The sequence below is a fragment of the Melanerpes formicivorus genome, unplaced genomic scaffold (genome assembly GCF_026170545.1).
Source record: "Melanerpes formicivorus ecotype bairdi unplaced genomic scaffold, bMelFor1.0.p_v2 SCAF_48, whole genome shotgun sequence".
NCBI classification, from domain to species: Eukaryota; Metazoa; Chordata; class Aves; order Piciformes; family Picidae; genus Melanerpes; species Melanerpes formicivorus.
This window is the reverse complement of record NW_027142400.1, coordinates 5,391,006-5,407,161: the sequence shown is the minus strand read 5'-3', so window position 1 is coordinate 5,407,161 and position 16,156 is coordinate 5,391,006. Positions and strand designations below refer to the sequence as shown.

General features: G+C 39.5%; 1 protein-coding gene across 1 annotated transcript in view; it reads left to right on the top strand.

The window, feature by feature from the left end:
• The first annotated feature begins 276 nt into the window (after positions 1-276).
• Positions 277-16,156, top strand: part of NUDT14 (nudix hydrolase 14) — a 58,909-nt gene continuing 43,029 nt past the window's right edge. Inside the window, exon 1 of the mRNA XM_068160294.1 lies at positions 277-412. Within this exon, the coding sequence (XP_068016395.1) occupies positions 332-412 (81 nt within the window). The 5' untranslated portion in view covers positions 277-331. The remainder of the gene's footprint in view (positions 413-16,156) is intronic.

Here is a 16,156-nt window from a genome sequence, read left to right as displayed (position 1 = left end):
GGAGTTCAGGTGACAAAGCTGCCGTGTGCTGTTGCCGCGTCCCCTTTCTCGGGTGATACCCAGTTCGTCACAGAGAAAGAAGGGTGCCTGTCACCCCCGCCTCGAGCCTGCCTGCCAGGGAAAGAACTCCCGGGCTGCGTAACGCGGCCCTGCACCACAGTCAGCAGCCACGGCCTCTGCGCGCACCAGAGCCGCGCCCCCCCTCGACCGGTTTGGCCGGACCCTGCCCGGCTGTCTTCGGCCCTGCCCGCCGCCCTTCGGCCCAGCCGCCAGCGGCTGCGCACTGCTCTCCCCTTCTTCCTCCTCCTGGCGGCCGCTGCCCGCAGCAGGGATGGAGGCCATCGAAGAGCTGGAGCTCAAACCCTGCACCTCCTCCCTCTACCTGCGGCCTTTCCGGCTCTGTTACCGGCAGGTGAGTGGCGCCAGCGACTCGCCTCTTGGCGCCCGACCAGCTCCTTCCTTCGCGGCGGGGCCGTTCCGTCCCGCCCCTTCTTTCCGTCGTTGACCGCCGGTTAGGAGGAGGGCTGGCTGGCCAGCAGACGCTTGGGGTGCCCCGTCACCCCCCCGCCGCCGCCATTTTGGACAGTGGCGGTGTCGCTGGTGGCGTGTGCGCCTCAGCATCATGGCGCTCTTCCGCCGGGAATAGGCCTTCAGGTGGCTGCACTCCCCTGGTCCGCCTGCCGTAGCCTTACCTGGCCTGCGAGGCTCTAGGTGGACAGTGGCGGTATCCCTAAAGACCGGTGACCGTGGTGGCTACTGCCTTGAGGCGTGCTTCCAGTTCCTTCCTGCCCCCAGGTGCCCGCTACCCTACTGCCTTTTTAGGGGAGCCTCTTGCTTTGGCGTTGGTAGGTGCTGATCGAACCTGCTGGCGGCCAGCCCTCGATGCAGCAGGTTATTAGTTACATCAGTAAGTTACGCTGCTGCTCTGCCAGGCCAGCTTCAACCCTGGCATGTGGGAAGTGGGGAATGAAATCCCTTTCCTTACTATATTTACATCATCTTGAGTCACCTTTCACAGAATCCCTGAAAACCGATAACCTCCAACAGTGGCAAGAATGCAAGGTGCAAAAGGAAAGTCACTTCTCGCAGGATAAAGTGCTGTATGTGCCTTTTCTGTCAGCAAGATCCTGCACAAAACTAGTTGCTCTAGCAGAAGATACAGCCCTGGCCAGTCTAGCGTGAGCTTTTGCCCAGGCAGATAGATGGAAGTGGAATTGCAGAAGAATTTGGACAGACTTGTCTGCAGACTGCACCTTCTTGTACTCCTTTGCTTCTAGACACATCAGTTGAAAAGGCAGAAGAGGGAATGCATGGGAAGGAGATGTGTTTAAGTCCAGCTGTGAGATAAACATGGAAAACAGCAAGGATTCAAATAGTGTGCCTCAAAGCAAAATGATCTTTTAAAAACTGTTACAAATAAATTCTATAAATTATTTTGTTAAAGATAGCTCTCATTGTCTGGGATAAGTAAAACATTCTCATTTGTCCATATCTGAAAGCTATACACTGAATTCTTTTCTTTTAGGTATCAGAAGAAAGCCTGGAGAATATTCTTTCATGTTCTAAATTTTTGTTGACTTAGTTTATAAGTGATAAGCCTTGTTTCTTACTTTCATTTGTGAGGCATGCTCTATTTACATGAGAAGTGGGATTTAATTAAAATGTACAAAACACTATCACAAAATTACATTTAATTGAAAACAAGTGCCCTAAATGTGATGAATATTGTAAAGAGAAATAAGGATGTGTTTGGTCAAGTGTTATGATTTGTGCAAAGACCAGTATTGCCACCAAAAGAAGTAAACTTGCCTCTACTGCACATCTTGCTACTTACCCTTGCACAAGAATTTTGTGCAGCAGCACTGAGCTGGGTCAGTTATCTAGTCCAGGTGGCCAAAAGAAGTTAGTTTTAACCTACACCGGATACCTGATTCAATGCAAATGGTTACTCTGGCAGACAGGAGGTGGTAATGTGGTGGTTAGGGATGAGCGTTTTGGGGCTGGTTGAGATTGTTTCTCTTGGCCACAGTGCTGTCTTAAAATCAACCTGAAAATACACAGAAGCTGGCTTGGGCCCAGCCTACTGTGTCAGCTGGACAAATGCACCTGACCCAAGAGACAGGCCCTATGTTTATTAAAAACACATTTTTCATTTAAAACCTGACTTACTAACCAGAGGAAATACTAAATGTTTTTAGTCATTTGACTTAATTATTTCAGAGTCATTTAGACTTGCTGAAAAACTATTTAAATACCTAAGCAGTTGTGTCTAAAATATAGGCAAGTTAGGTGTCTGAGCTGCTTAAGAATCTTTGAAAATTCCACAACTCATCTAAAAACTGAGAATTATTTTGAAATCTAGCCCTTAATTGTAAAGGGTTTATGCTGAGTAGCAATTGTCCAACTTCTTCTATTCACCAGATGGAAAAAAGGGAAACTTTTCATCTAGATTCCTAACTGATGTTGTATCTTAAATTAGTTTTGCCTTGCCGTTAGTTCCCTGCATATACTTGCTGAACTTAACCCCAATGAAATAAAAAATATTTCTGAATAACAGAATAATCTACATGAGGAAAATTGAAGTAATGGCATTTGTTGCACTGCAAAAACCAAGACTGGTGTAAATGCTTACTTTCTGCAATATGTGGCATCATGCTGTAATTGGAAGGCTTGAGGCAGTCTTGCAGGTACTTCTTGTGGAGCTGTAATGTCCTCTATAATTTGCTGCAGTCTGAAGAAGATTGGGACATACTTTTGTGTGTACGTGATATTGATGAAGGATAATTTGAACCTTGAAGATGGCGATTTTGAAATCTTTTTTCAAACAGAAATGTTCCTAAAATAGGCGCTGGTATTTCAACATAGCTTCTCTGTCCAAAGATGCATATACAACGACAGGTTCCTTACTTTATTAGTTTCGTTTTTTACAGCTACTGCTCTTCTCTGCAAACAGGAAATCGAATGAACTTTTACATACCGCATGTGATTTTAAGATTGTTTCTAAGCACTCTTGAACACTTAACATTACAGCACTGATTTCTAGACATTTCATCATGAACATGTACATAAACCCATCTTCTTTGGGTCAAAAACTGGCTGGATGGCCAGATCCAAGGCGTGGTGGTGAGCATAGTTAAATCCAGTTGGCAGCCAGTCACAAGTGGTTTTCCAAAGGGTTCAGTATTGGGGCCAGTTTGCTTTAACATCTTTATTGACGACCATAATGAGTTGATTGAGTGTACCCTCAGTAAGTTTGCAGAATGCATGAAGCTGGGTGGGAGGTTAAGGAAGGCTCTGCAGGGGTATCTGGACAGGCTGGATGGTTGGGCTGGGGCCAGCTGTATGCCATTCAACAAGGCCAAGGGCCGTGTCCTTCGCTTCAGTCACTAAACCACCATGCAGTGCTACAAGCGCTACAGGCTTGGGTAAGAGTGGTGGAGTCACCACCCGTGGGGGCGTTAAAGATGTTTGGATGAAGCGCTCAGGGAGTAGTAAAAGCTGGAGTCATCATTTAGATTTAACATGTTGTGGTTTGTTACATATAGGAATACTCTTCCAAAAGATGACAAAAATGTTGGTCTCTGACTATGTAGCTGCAGTGAGGATTGTCATAACGATTTGTGCCCATGGGGGATCTGCTTTTCAAATAAAGGATCATGAGAACTTTTCCTATAAGATCTTCCATCTTCCTTTTCCTCTGCCCACTTACATTTTAATGCAAGTGATGAATTCTTAATGTTTCTTACAGAGAGTGAAAGTAGGTGACACGCCCTTCTGAAATAATTCTGTTTTGAACCACATGAGTTGAAGCAATGTGCAGCTTGTTAGGCATCCAGGCTGCAGGGACCGGCCAGACTCTCCAGACAAATCATGGTACCAGCCACTTTTCAAAATTACTTACTCTGTCTTTCTGTAGTGCAAAGGTAGAAATGGAAGTGCAGTTAAGGAGTCATGGAACTCAGCAAACTGTATGCAGATTTGATTAGACCCCGTGTGTAAAGTAAGGTACAGTTTAAAACTATATTCAAAATAGGCATCTGCCAGCTCACCAAAATGGACCTTACTTTCCTTTTGGGATTTTCAGCTGCCAACCCTTTCCTCAAGATGGGGCCCTTAGTTAATTAGCTGTGTTATTTAAGTAGGGTGGCCTGAGGATAAGAGATGGACAAAGTACCTCACATAGTTTGATGAATATACTCTTCATTTTGTCAGTAAGAACCCTGTTTATGTATTTTTGGTCTTGTGGTTCTGAAATAAAAGAATTACTTTAAATACAGGGTAGCATCTGGCTAGTTTTAATGTATACTGCCCTCAAAGTGCAAATTTGTTGTCTAAAGTGGCCTTTTTTTTAAAATCATATACCACGTCTTGAAGAATTGGCTTCTTTACCAGGAACTCCATGGTGAATCAGTTTTCACTTTTTTCTATTGAAGTTTTTCTGCTTTTCATAAATAATTTATTCAAGAGACCAGAGGGATGGCTAATGAGAGATTAACTCAATGCCCAAGGGCTAGGGCATTTCCCTGGGATGTGGTGGAGTCAGGCTGCAAGATCTTGCTTCAATTAATATTGCTTCCCACATCACAGAATAGTGTGCTCACTGCTGAGAAACACATTTGTGTGTAAATCTTCAACTCTCTTTTGTGTGTGTGTTAGCCAGGCACTGGCCTGTATATTGGGGGGGTGGGGGTGGGGAAGTTTAAGAATTCTGATGAAGTAGGCCATGAGTACTAACACTTGAGCCAGAGGTGTTAGAATTTTGGGCCTCATTAAGTATCTAAATGTGAATTTGGGTTCAATACAGTCTTCTTAATTAACACCTGAGCAACGCTTTCAGTAGTTCTGCATTCTGGGTTTGAGCTCTAACACAGGTCTTTGACAGTCAGAGCTCTGGTGAATCTTGTAATTGGTTGTAATTTAAGAAGTTACTGCATGCAATTGTTTGCTAATGGTTATTATCCTCGCAGAATCGGCAGAAAGGAAGGTAGTTTTGCCTCAGCTTTTACTCTGCTGTTTGAGTTTAAACCCATATCCATGAGCCCTTTAAGCTAAATTACTGGGCTTTGCATAGAACTATGTGAGTTGCCCTTGAATATTCTTATGGAGACCTCTGTGCTGGGGACAGTATCCTTCAAGGGGAGGCAAAGCATCAGCTTGGGGGAAGCATCTAACTGGGGCAATAATATCTTGAGCTGTAACAGAAACTTTTGCCTAAAGCTCATGGATCAAAGTCTTTGTAGATCTAGCCCAGACTCTGTAGCTTTGTTTTTAGAGATTGTTCTGGCAAGGGAGCTCTTGCCACTGTTTCCTTGCATTGTATAAACAGAGATGTGCAGTCTGCCCAGGAAATTTTAGAAGTTTGCTACTAGACTAATATCAACTGTCAGTAATTTTCCCAGATTGAATATAAATTAGTTTGTATTTTGAATTTGTGAGAGGGTGGATGGGCATCTGCTTCAGTGATGTGGGATAAACCTCAAGAACTCTGTATATCATGCAGTCACTAGTGGTATATTTGAACTATTTGCTGTTTTGTGAGCTTCACATTCCTTTCACACTTCAGAGTTTGTCCAGTGCCTGTGCATCACATTCCCTCTATTGATTGAATGTTTAAAATCATTATTTTGGAAATTAAACATGAAAAATGTTACCTTGAATTTCATTTTAATGTATGATGTTTTCATTCACTGTTAAGGGAATTCAATTATAGTATCTTTGAGCTTTATAGTAACTCTAAAGTAGTTTTCAAGACCTGTAGATTTTAACACATCACAAACTTTGTAATGGGCAGAAAATACACTTCAGGAGAAGTGTACAATTCATCAGTGAGAAAGGCATTTCTAATCTTAAATCTGGCACTTCTTTCTTTGTGACCATAAGCAACCACTCTGTTTCTGTGCCTTGCAATTTAACTGGAAGCTTCATGAAGATTAAAATACGTATGCATGCAGAATGAAGTGAGGCCCGTGTCAGTAATGTCATGAAAAAAAGCAAAGCAGTACAATGTTACAGTGATATTAACAAGCTGGTTTTACATTCAGGATTTTTTCTCAATCTGGCAGTAGCAACACGAGTGTGCCCAGCTGCCTGAAATACTCTCTGGAACTTCCGTCTGCTTTTTTATAAACATAAAACATTCTTTTCTGTTTTGACAGTTAAAAATGGTTCTGTTGAGGGAGTAAACAGATTTTTAAGTTACCTGTTCAAACAAGTAATTCTTCTGTTGAATCTTCAAAAGGCTCCAGTAGTAGGAAATATGCTACCAAATAATGCGTTTATTTGCAGTTCTTTTTTTGCAGAGCAGTAGTGCCATAAAAGGAGATGCCATCTTTGCTGCAAAATTTGTCTCATTTTCTTCTGTTTGTCAAGTCTATTATGTCAGTATAGGGTATTTGCATTCTTAACTGCAAACATACTGCTTCTAGCTCAGGAAGTCCCTAAGCTGCACATTGCAAAATGCTGGGAGTATTTGAACAATATATTCCTTAGGCTTCTTTCAGATCCTGGACAAGGCAGATTTTTGATCTGACTGATCTGACTGCTGCTGTGTTAACCAGGAATTATGGTTTAGTGTAGTATTACTCGTTTTTTTGTGGGTGAAAAAGAAGAAACCTGAAGTTTTGCAATGATAGCGTTTCTAATGAGTTAAGTACCAAGAGAACGTAATTTCCTTTGAGAGAAAAAAAATTATCTTTGCAATTAGAGCACAGGTTTAAGGAAAGAAAGTTAGAAACCTAGGCATATCTGCTTCTGTCTCTGCCATACACTTTGAATTCAACTCTGGATATTTGTATAAGATCATTTCATGTGAGACATTTATGAATTATTAAAGGGGGAAATGAGAAGAATTAGTTATTAAGAGTAGTAGTTATAAAGAGCACTATTACTTGGTTTTGTTTCAGTGAGTATTATCTTGTATTAATCTTAATTTCTATATTCAGCATGCTTTGACCAGTGAATGTAGTGTTCCTTGAAGTAAATACTTGAAGTTGGCAGTGTTAAAAGTTTGTAATTTTAAGTCAATCATATTGTCACTTACTGGAATGAATGGGCTCTCTCAAGCATCTTTTGTAGCATCCTTGTAAAGGGCTGGAATGTCTGTGCAAGGCATAAATGAACAAGTCTCATTTAATATCATCAGTAACTAGACGATTTGGGTTACTGTACAGTAGCTGTGAAGTTAAGACTAAGTATTATTAGGAGCTACTTAAGTTGTAGTTAGCTTAAACTAGTATTTTCCAAGTTCTGATACATAGTGCAGTGAGGATCATTGGACTACTTGTAGGTCATCCATGTGACTCAATTAAGAAAAGCAGGATAATTAACAGATTTTAATGTGCTACCAGGGCCTGCAGCTTCACTAGAAGATGTTTCCAGGTCTGAAAATTAAGAGGTTGAAAACCATTGGTTTTGACAATACTTCCCCAGTAGACTCATCTGCAAGGGCTTGTCTACACAGGACTTTCCTGATTAACTCCATGTCTCATTCTACAACAAAGAGTCTGGTTCTGTTTATGTTAAACCATTTTCAAAGTACGATTGCACTTTGAATTCATACCCTACCTTAATCCATGTTAACTTTCAGTGCATGCCCTGAGGGAGCAGTAAACTAAACCGAATGATTGTGTCCACACAGGGGTTTAATGGATTTTAACTAGCAGAATTCAAGTTCATCAAGGTATTTATTTAAGATTAATTTTCTTCATGTCCTGGTATAGGCAAGCCCTGAGAAGAAAAGTAATGGTTTAGTTGTAAGTGAATGAACAATGTTATAAAATCCATTACTGAGATTTTATTACAGGGGGTTCTGGGTGTAAAATATGTCTACTATAGGGTTTAAAGTGGGGGGGGGGGGTGTCATGTTTGTCACTTTTGTAGCAATTGAGAAATAAAGTAGTGGTTGTGTTCTTCAGCAACTTAACTGCTTTGTTTTTCAGTTTGGATCAAAATACATATGTCTACTTAAAATAACAGAAATTTTGTTTCCCAAGTACAAAAAAATTTGTCATCTGAATCACAGTTTCAGCTAAGACATTATGTGTAGTTGGTATGTTTTGAAGCAGATGAACACACATTTTAAGTGTTTCTAGCAAATCTGAGTATTATGGAAATTAGACATTTTCTGTAAATGGGAGTATACTTTGAAGTGTTTGGGTTTGGTGGTCTATATGAGATTAAATGATACTTTATTATATTCCTGAAAATGCAAGTGTGTTTTAGATAACATTTTTGCCTCAACTACTGCCATATTTAAAATACATTTGTATTTTCAGCTGTAACGCATAAAAGGTCAGCTCCCATGCTTTGAAAACTCTGTACAAGTTGATGTTGCATAAAGAATGTTTTACACAGCAAGCCTATAAAGTTAACTGTCCGTCTGACTTGCATTCAGATTAATTATTCTTCATAATTTTAAACTAAAACAAGTTAATGAACTTAGCTTTTTGGTACTGTCCTTCAAACATTGATCAAAATCTTGTTAATACAGTAACAGCAAAGTTTAAACAAAGTAAAGCTCAGTTTTTCTTAGTGGTCAGCTCATGTCACACTAAAGCCCTGATCACTGATCAAAACAGCATTAATTATTTGTTTCACGTTGTGGTTGCTGTGTCAAAATCCTTTAAATACCTCTTGGAGCTGAGAGGGAATCTTACGGCCTGTGACAGAGCAGCTGGTCTGGACATGGGCTGATGCCCCAGTTGACAGGTTGTTGGATTAGAAAGAATATCAAAGGCAGTGAGTAAGATTAGGGATAAGTGAACATCTGACAGCAGTTTGCAGCAGGGGAGAACAGATGATAAACAATGGGAGCGGGGTGCGTGGGGGGGGGAGAGAGGTGAGAAGGCCATGGGAAAAGTGTGGCGGCAATCACTAAAGCTCCAGGTTGCTGAGCTTCATGAATAGAACAGGAAATGGGATTTGCTGGGACAGATGTGCTGAGCAGTGATGAATGCATTATAGGGAAATGAGGCTAAACTCCTAAAGGTGAGAGATGTTCTTTCTCTGAAAAGAGAAAGTATGGAAAAGAAAAAACTACCCTCCTGGAGAAGTAAGCATTAGTACTTGAAAACTAATGCAGAAAGAAATAATGCTAATGGTAATTCTAATTACATGGTTATTCCACAGTAGTATTCATGACAATCTCTGGGTCATGCACTTCTAGAGTAACAACCTTACAGTGCTGTTACATACATAGGATTGCAAGTATTTGTTAAACCAAAAATTGCACAAATAGAATAGTTTGAAGGATAGAACCGCCTGAATGGTGGCTGTGACTGGGTAGTGCTCAGATGCATATTCTGTTTCTGGCATGTATTATGTAGCACTCGCATAACATATGTTTGATCCTGCCACCCTTAAAAGAGAGTTGTTCTGAGTGATCTTGTGAGGTCTTTCCATCCTTGCATTTTTTCAGTTCTGTGAAGTGCTTGTATGCTTGTTGAAAATAATGCATAACTCTTCTGTTCCTTAGGACATTGTTTCTGTACTTCAGAAACCAGTTTGTATTCTTGATGGATCCTTTTCTGATATTTATGAGAGGATTATTTCAGAAAGCCGACAGAAACTTTTTGTCTCTTTACTGGTAGGACTACATGTAAGTTCAGTGACTTAGAATTTTTTCTGTGTTTTTTTTTTAATCCTAATTTTTAAATAAAATTTCATTAAACAGATCTCACATTACCATTTTAGTGGTGTATTACTTCAGCAGAAGGGGGAAGAGCAGAAAAGTATGATCCTTGGCATTGCTCCGAAGAAATATTCGTGATTTACTCTTAGATATCACTAAGTTTTTTCCACAATGTATTCTTCCAGTTTGTTTCACAAATACAAGCTTGCTAAAATAAGGTAGAAACACAAACTACAAGAATCACCAACTGGAAAACATAAAGCTCAGTGGTGTGAGGACAAGAGGTGACTTAGCTGTAATGGGAATGCCCACCATCTGTCTTTCCTGACCTCCACTCTCTTGTATGTGCTGCCCCTGTCCTCAAGATGAGGAGATGTAGCTGACCTCCTTTAGTCCCTATTTGCTTCTAGCCTTGTGTAGTGTAACTGTAGCTCTGGATTTTAAAAGAATAAGGGATTGTAACTGGAATCTGGGCAGAATAGGTATGTCCCATAGCCCTGCTTCTTCAAAATAGCTGTTCATGTGGCAGCATGCTGCCTGTGGTGTTTCAGCCATAGCAGGCTCACTTGAATACAGTAACTGAGGCATCTGTAGAGCTCTGGAGCTGTAGAAGTTCCCCAAAATTAGTGACCAACAAAGATTGTACATCAGGTGGCCATAGTAATGAAGAAGTAAAATGGTGGTAAGCAGAGGAAAAATGTAGCTAAAAAGTATGCCGTACTGTTTCTGATAAGCATAAGAATTGTACTAATAGTTCTGTTTTCCATAAAACTGATTTCTGCATTTGCATAATACTACAACTGAAGAACCTGACATTTATTATGGGCAGTTCCCATTTTTAGAGTGGCTGAACATTATTTGCAGTTGGGCCGTGTAGTTCTTCAGTTTGTATCCCAATAGTTAAATTGTTACAGGGTAACTGTCAATATGAAGGTTTCAGAAATAACTGCATTAAAACATAGAACTGTATATAAGTCACTAATTAAACACTAGTACATTAAATTATTTGAATGTCAGATGTATATGACTTCTAAGTAACAGGAACATTTCTCTCTATCAGAACTCTCCTCAGCATAGATAACAGGTTAGATGTTCCCACGTTACTTCTTGAATCTTCTGTGTATTTTTTTTCCCAATGGGAAGATACCAGGAGATCACCACCACTATGGGAATTGGATTTCAATTCAGTCTGTCAAAACTGAAAGGTAAAAGTGAAATTAAGGAAATAGCAAAACCTTGAGCTAGCTGCCTCTGTCACTTTGAACTGAATTTTTTGGGGGTGTGGAGAAAGGAGAGGATGAAAAGCCCTGAGGATCTTTGTGAGGAGGGTTTGTGAGAAAGTCTTAGGAGAAAAATCTAAAGATTGTTACTAAGCCTTGGCTTCTATTAGCCCCCTGCTGCTGTTCTTCATCAAGTTGTTTTAATTGCTTTCAAAGCAAGTGAGTGGAAAATGGTTTCTCTGGAACTTTAAGGAGACTGAACTGAAAACTTTCATTGCTTTATAAGTAAAACACATCAAAGTTTAATGGAAAAAGTGCATGTTGAACACATTGTAGATTTTAATTAAAAAATTGGGAGATACCATAAAAGAGACATCAGATCATCATAATTACCTAAAGGTGAAAGTTTAATGGCTTGTCGTCTGCTCAGGAGCCCTGTGTTAAGAATCTCTTTCATAGCTTTTGTGACCCTCTGTGTGTGTGTGTACGTTTGCAAGTTGGGTTTGTTTTTAAAGTTTCCCCCCCACCCCCAGTGTACACAGGGAAAATTACACAAGCATAAAAATGTAGATGGTGGTTGCTGTGGGGTTTTTTTTTTGTTTTCTTTCCCATATATTTGGGGATTTTGCTTTCTTGTCTTTTTAGCTGCATAGTGCTTCAAAATGTAATGTATTTTTGAAAGTTACTTGTGTGCAGTGTGTAATACATGTTCTGTGTTCAGCATGTGCGAAGTGCGTTTGCATATTATGTAGTTACTGTGTGAGTGTTTCTTCTGGAACCTGATACTCTTTCTTTTCCATACTTTCTTTGCCTTCCACAATTCTCCCATGCAGTAAATAGTGTGGGGTTTTTAGAGTTGTGGTAGATCTATTTAAAATATAAAAAAAAATGTGTGCATAGAAAACTCCTCAACTGAGGCTTTGAGCTTCATTCTTTTATGCTTGTTCTGATATGCTGCATACGATCAAGGTGCATATTTAGCTAGCAAATACAAACAGTTGTTTTAAAAGCCTAGAAAAATTCCTCAGCAAGATGATAAAGCACACTGTGCATTACTCACTATCCACTTTAAGATTTCAGAGATGTTAAACGTTGTAATTTCAATCTTAATTTGTGAGTGCTTTTTGAAGTAAGCAGCTCCATGATTCTGACTGTAGATCTGACTCTTAATGAAGAAAACTGTATTTCTCAAGAACCTAATAGGTGATGATTGTTATCACTGGATTTTCTGCTTAGAAAGGGTACATATTGTCAAACTTATAAAAACATTTGAGTGCTTCTGCAAAATTTTAATGATGTCCAAGATGAGAAGTAGTAAGAATATTGACTATGCAGTCAGTTACACAGGCTTTGATAATTTGGTGTTCTTATTTTAAGGATTAATGTAAATGATACATGTCATTTTAGCTGGTGTTTTAGTTAAATGTAATAGTTATTTGTGGACGTGGGATGGATGTAGCATTTTGTTCGGCTGCATGTAAAAATTCTAGACTACGACACGATGATCTTGAAGGTATCTTCCAACCTGGTTTATTATTATTCTATTCTATCATTCTATTCTAAATGGGTCTGGCCTATAAAATACCACATACTGAGATCCTTAGCATGAATTTTTATCAAGTTGAAATTCCAACCTTGCTGAACACAGTGATATTTTTGCTCCTCTCATTGGTGGGGCCAGATGCCTTTCTCTACTTAATTTTAGTCACAGCAATTAATCACAGAATCACAGGGGCTGGAAGGGACCTTGAAAGATCATCTAGTCCAGCCCCCCTGCCAGAGCAGGTTTACCTACACCAGATTACACAGGAACACATCCAGGCAAGTTTTGAGATAATCACAGAGATATCTTCAGTGCTTTATGACCAAAACCAACATACTGTGAGAAACTGAGTGGAAGTCAAGATGTGGAAAAAATGGGAGAAAAAAAATTATCCCCATTGGCTACATTCAGTTTTGTTTTGGTTTTAAGATATACCTTTGTTATTTTTTTGGTCACTTTGAAGCAGCAGGGTTAGAAGAAGTTTTGACTATCAAGTCTTTTGGCAAATCTGTCTCAGAATTTCATATGTATGTCAGCAGTTTGCACTCTGCTTCCAGTATTGTAACATGTAACATTCCTGGCATGTTAAAATACTGTCCATAGGCAGTTTCTGGCTTGCTTTGCAAGGTTTGTGTTGCTCTTTAGAGTAACATTCCATAGTGCTGCAGTTTGTAAGTCCTAAAATTTGATCTGTAGCACTTCTGACTTGTGTCACTCAGATAAATTTAAAGAGTAGGATCATTGGCCTCCTATTGAAGGAGTCAGTAATTGTTAAGTACAGAAATGACTACTGTAGTACTTTACTAGACAGTTCCATCACATCTGAATGCTGATTGTCTTCCTGGTTGTTTCTGTAAACCATCCCTTTTTCTTCTTGACGAGAGATAGTTGACTTGTCAGTCTAGAGAACCCTATTTCTTTTTATCTCATTACTTTCTCTTTGATCTCTCTAGGAGTTAAAACCTCTTGGCAGAACTCTCACAAGACTCATGAGAACATACAAGCCTCCTTAGAGCATTATGGTATACTCCACAGAAAAAGATTAATTAGTAAAAGTAATAATATAAATGTCAAGATTTAAATGTAAGAATTATGTTGGTGGGGGGCGGGGGGAGGGGTGGGGGGTGGGGAGAGAAAAGATTTAATCACACCCAGGGGCTGAATAAAAGCTAGTCAGGGAAACTATCTTACTAAATGGTAAAACTGTTGGAATATTTGCTTTTGAAGTATTTCTCAAGAAAAAAAAAAAAAAAAAAAAAGAAAAAAGAATGCCAGTTGGCATTGTGTCTTCACTCCTCTATGTCTGTACATTCTTCTGCAGCCCTTATGAGAGCAGTGGCATGCCTTCTAGTACTGCGTTAAGTGGGACGACAAACCACACCTAACAATTGTGCCTTGGGGAGAGGATGAAAGAGGAAAGAAACTGCTGTCTGTAGTGCTATGTTTTGTACACTTTTTTTTTGGTCAGAAAAGTGTGTCTTGCTCTTGCAAGGAAAGGTGTGTAATTGACTGTAGTTCTTATGGAAGTTAATTCTCAGGTCAGCCCAGTTGAATCTGTGGAGGAAATTTGTGACCATTCTTTGCATAAGATTTTAGGCTTTTCTGTGTATGCTGGGTTCATGCTATTGCATGCTCAGGATAAAGTCTTAGAGATTAAGGTGTCATAGTATTCTGTTAAAGAAGTCAACAGAAATGGCAATAAATAGTTTTAACATGCTTACAGCATTCAGTGCTGCTGAAGAGACATGTTTAAAATCCCAGGACCTCGTCTGTGAAAACACTTGCATTAAGAGGTAACCTTGAGTTCCTGTGAGACTGGGTGTGTAAGAGCTGGCCTTCCCTGCTCTTTCTTCACCATGGAGACACCATGGTGCTGCACCTGGCTTTGTTCCCAACTTTGTTGAAACTTGGGATTTCCCAAGTGCTGCCTGTTAATCTTGGTCAGTCTTGTTAACACTGGTTGGTTGTTGGTGTGTACCAGGCTTGTGTGTGATGCAAGACAAACAGTTCATTAAGCTGTATTCATAAAATCATTGTGCCTGCATTGGTTTGATTTCTGCCTTAAAAATATTTTGTCCTTCATAATTTGTAAATAAACGAATGGATTTGGTAATTACTTTTAAAAATCATATTTATGTGAACTGTGCTGTTGCTTTACAGCTGCATTTGCAAAACCAAGTAACTTTGTGACGGATTGTTTTCTGTGTTATTTTTTCCTCTTAATCCAATTTTAATGACACAACTGTCTATACACAGGCTTTTTCTTGTCAGTGTTGTACATCAGGTGACATAGTTGGTAGTTTTTGTTTCTGAAGTTAGAACAGTGTTTATCACCTGCATAGTTTGGAATGCAGCTATATTACCTAACTAAAAATCGATTGGTCCGCTACTGTTACAGCAAATGGATAATTGTGGGCTTTTCTCTTTTGATTTGTTTTTTGTTTGCTTTGGGGTTTTTGTTTGGTTGATGGTGGGTTTTTTTTTCTGCTGGCTCTTTGTCAACCACAGAAGATTTTTATCAGACTCTATAAGTTGCAATGGAATTTGTTAGAATGACTAAAGAGGTAATAAGAAATATTAGACAATTGATAGTGGTGATTAGCGTTTGGCTGAAATACCAGTGGCAACTTAAACTGTGGTTTTATAGTGTTGTCAGTGTTGTTTTCCTGAATAGCATAGTGAAATTAATGATGAAAGGACAGTTTCTTTCCTTCCTCTTCGGATGAGGGTCATGACCTAGGGTAGCAAAGAAAAAATTACGCTTGTAGGCGTAGTGGTTGCCTTGGGACTGATGATTTTAAGATTAATTTTCCCCTTTACTTACTATACTTGAGTTTGCTGCTTTCCCTGCTGTGCCTGCAGAGATGAGATGAGAGCTCTAAATCCTGGCAAAGCCAGTGAGGTGAGATTTTATGTAAGGTTGTCTTCAGCAGCCCCAGATTCTTTGGCGTGCTATACTGGGGAATCATGAGTTGTGGGAACGTGCCTTGGACCAAAGCAGTGTTTGTCCATAGTGTATCATTTGGAGAGTCCTCTTCCTAAGGGGTTGAAAGGATACTTTGACTAATGAACACACAGGATGAGTACAGGAAGCAGTTCAAGAATATCAAATGAGATTTCTCATGTACTGTGGGGTCTCTGACTCACAATGGGTACTTTATATTGAATCTCTATCTTGAAACAGCTACTGCAGACATAATTGATCTCAGTATGGTATGGCAAGTTCAGAATTATTTCCCCAGCCTGTCATTAAATATCACTGGACTGAAATCTCAAGAGTCAGGCCTTTTATCTTGGTACCTCTCTAGTAATAAGAAGTAGCTACCCATGGACCAGAAAAGATTCAAACTGATTTTCCAGAGATGTTTTTCATTCTTTACTCTCTTAAAACAAAACAACAAACAAACAAACAAACAAAATTTTTAAAAAGGAAGTTTATTTGTCTTATGATTAACTTTGTCTAAACAAAATTGAGCAGTTTGGGAAATGTCTTCATAAGAAACTTAGAAATGTAGATGCCATTCTCCAAAGGAATTTTCAGGAATCAGTCTCACTGGATTTAACTAAGGCTCCATCAGATAGCAGAACAGACAAATACTGCAGTTCAAATCCCATCACAGAACATGACATTATTCTAATAAAAAGAGTTTTAGAGTTCTGGCCTTGGCCTGAAATGAAGTGGTTCAGAGTGAAGGCTACATTCAGATCTTCCATCTTTCCAGTGAATGCACTAAAAGTCAAGGTTATTGAATACTATAAAGTACT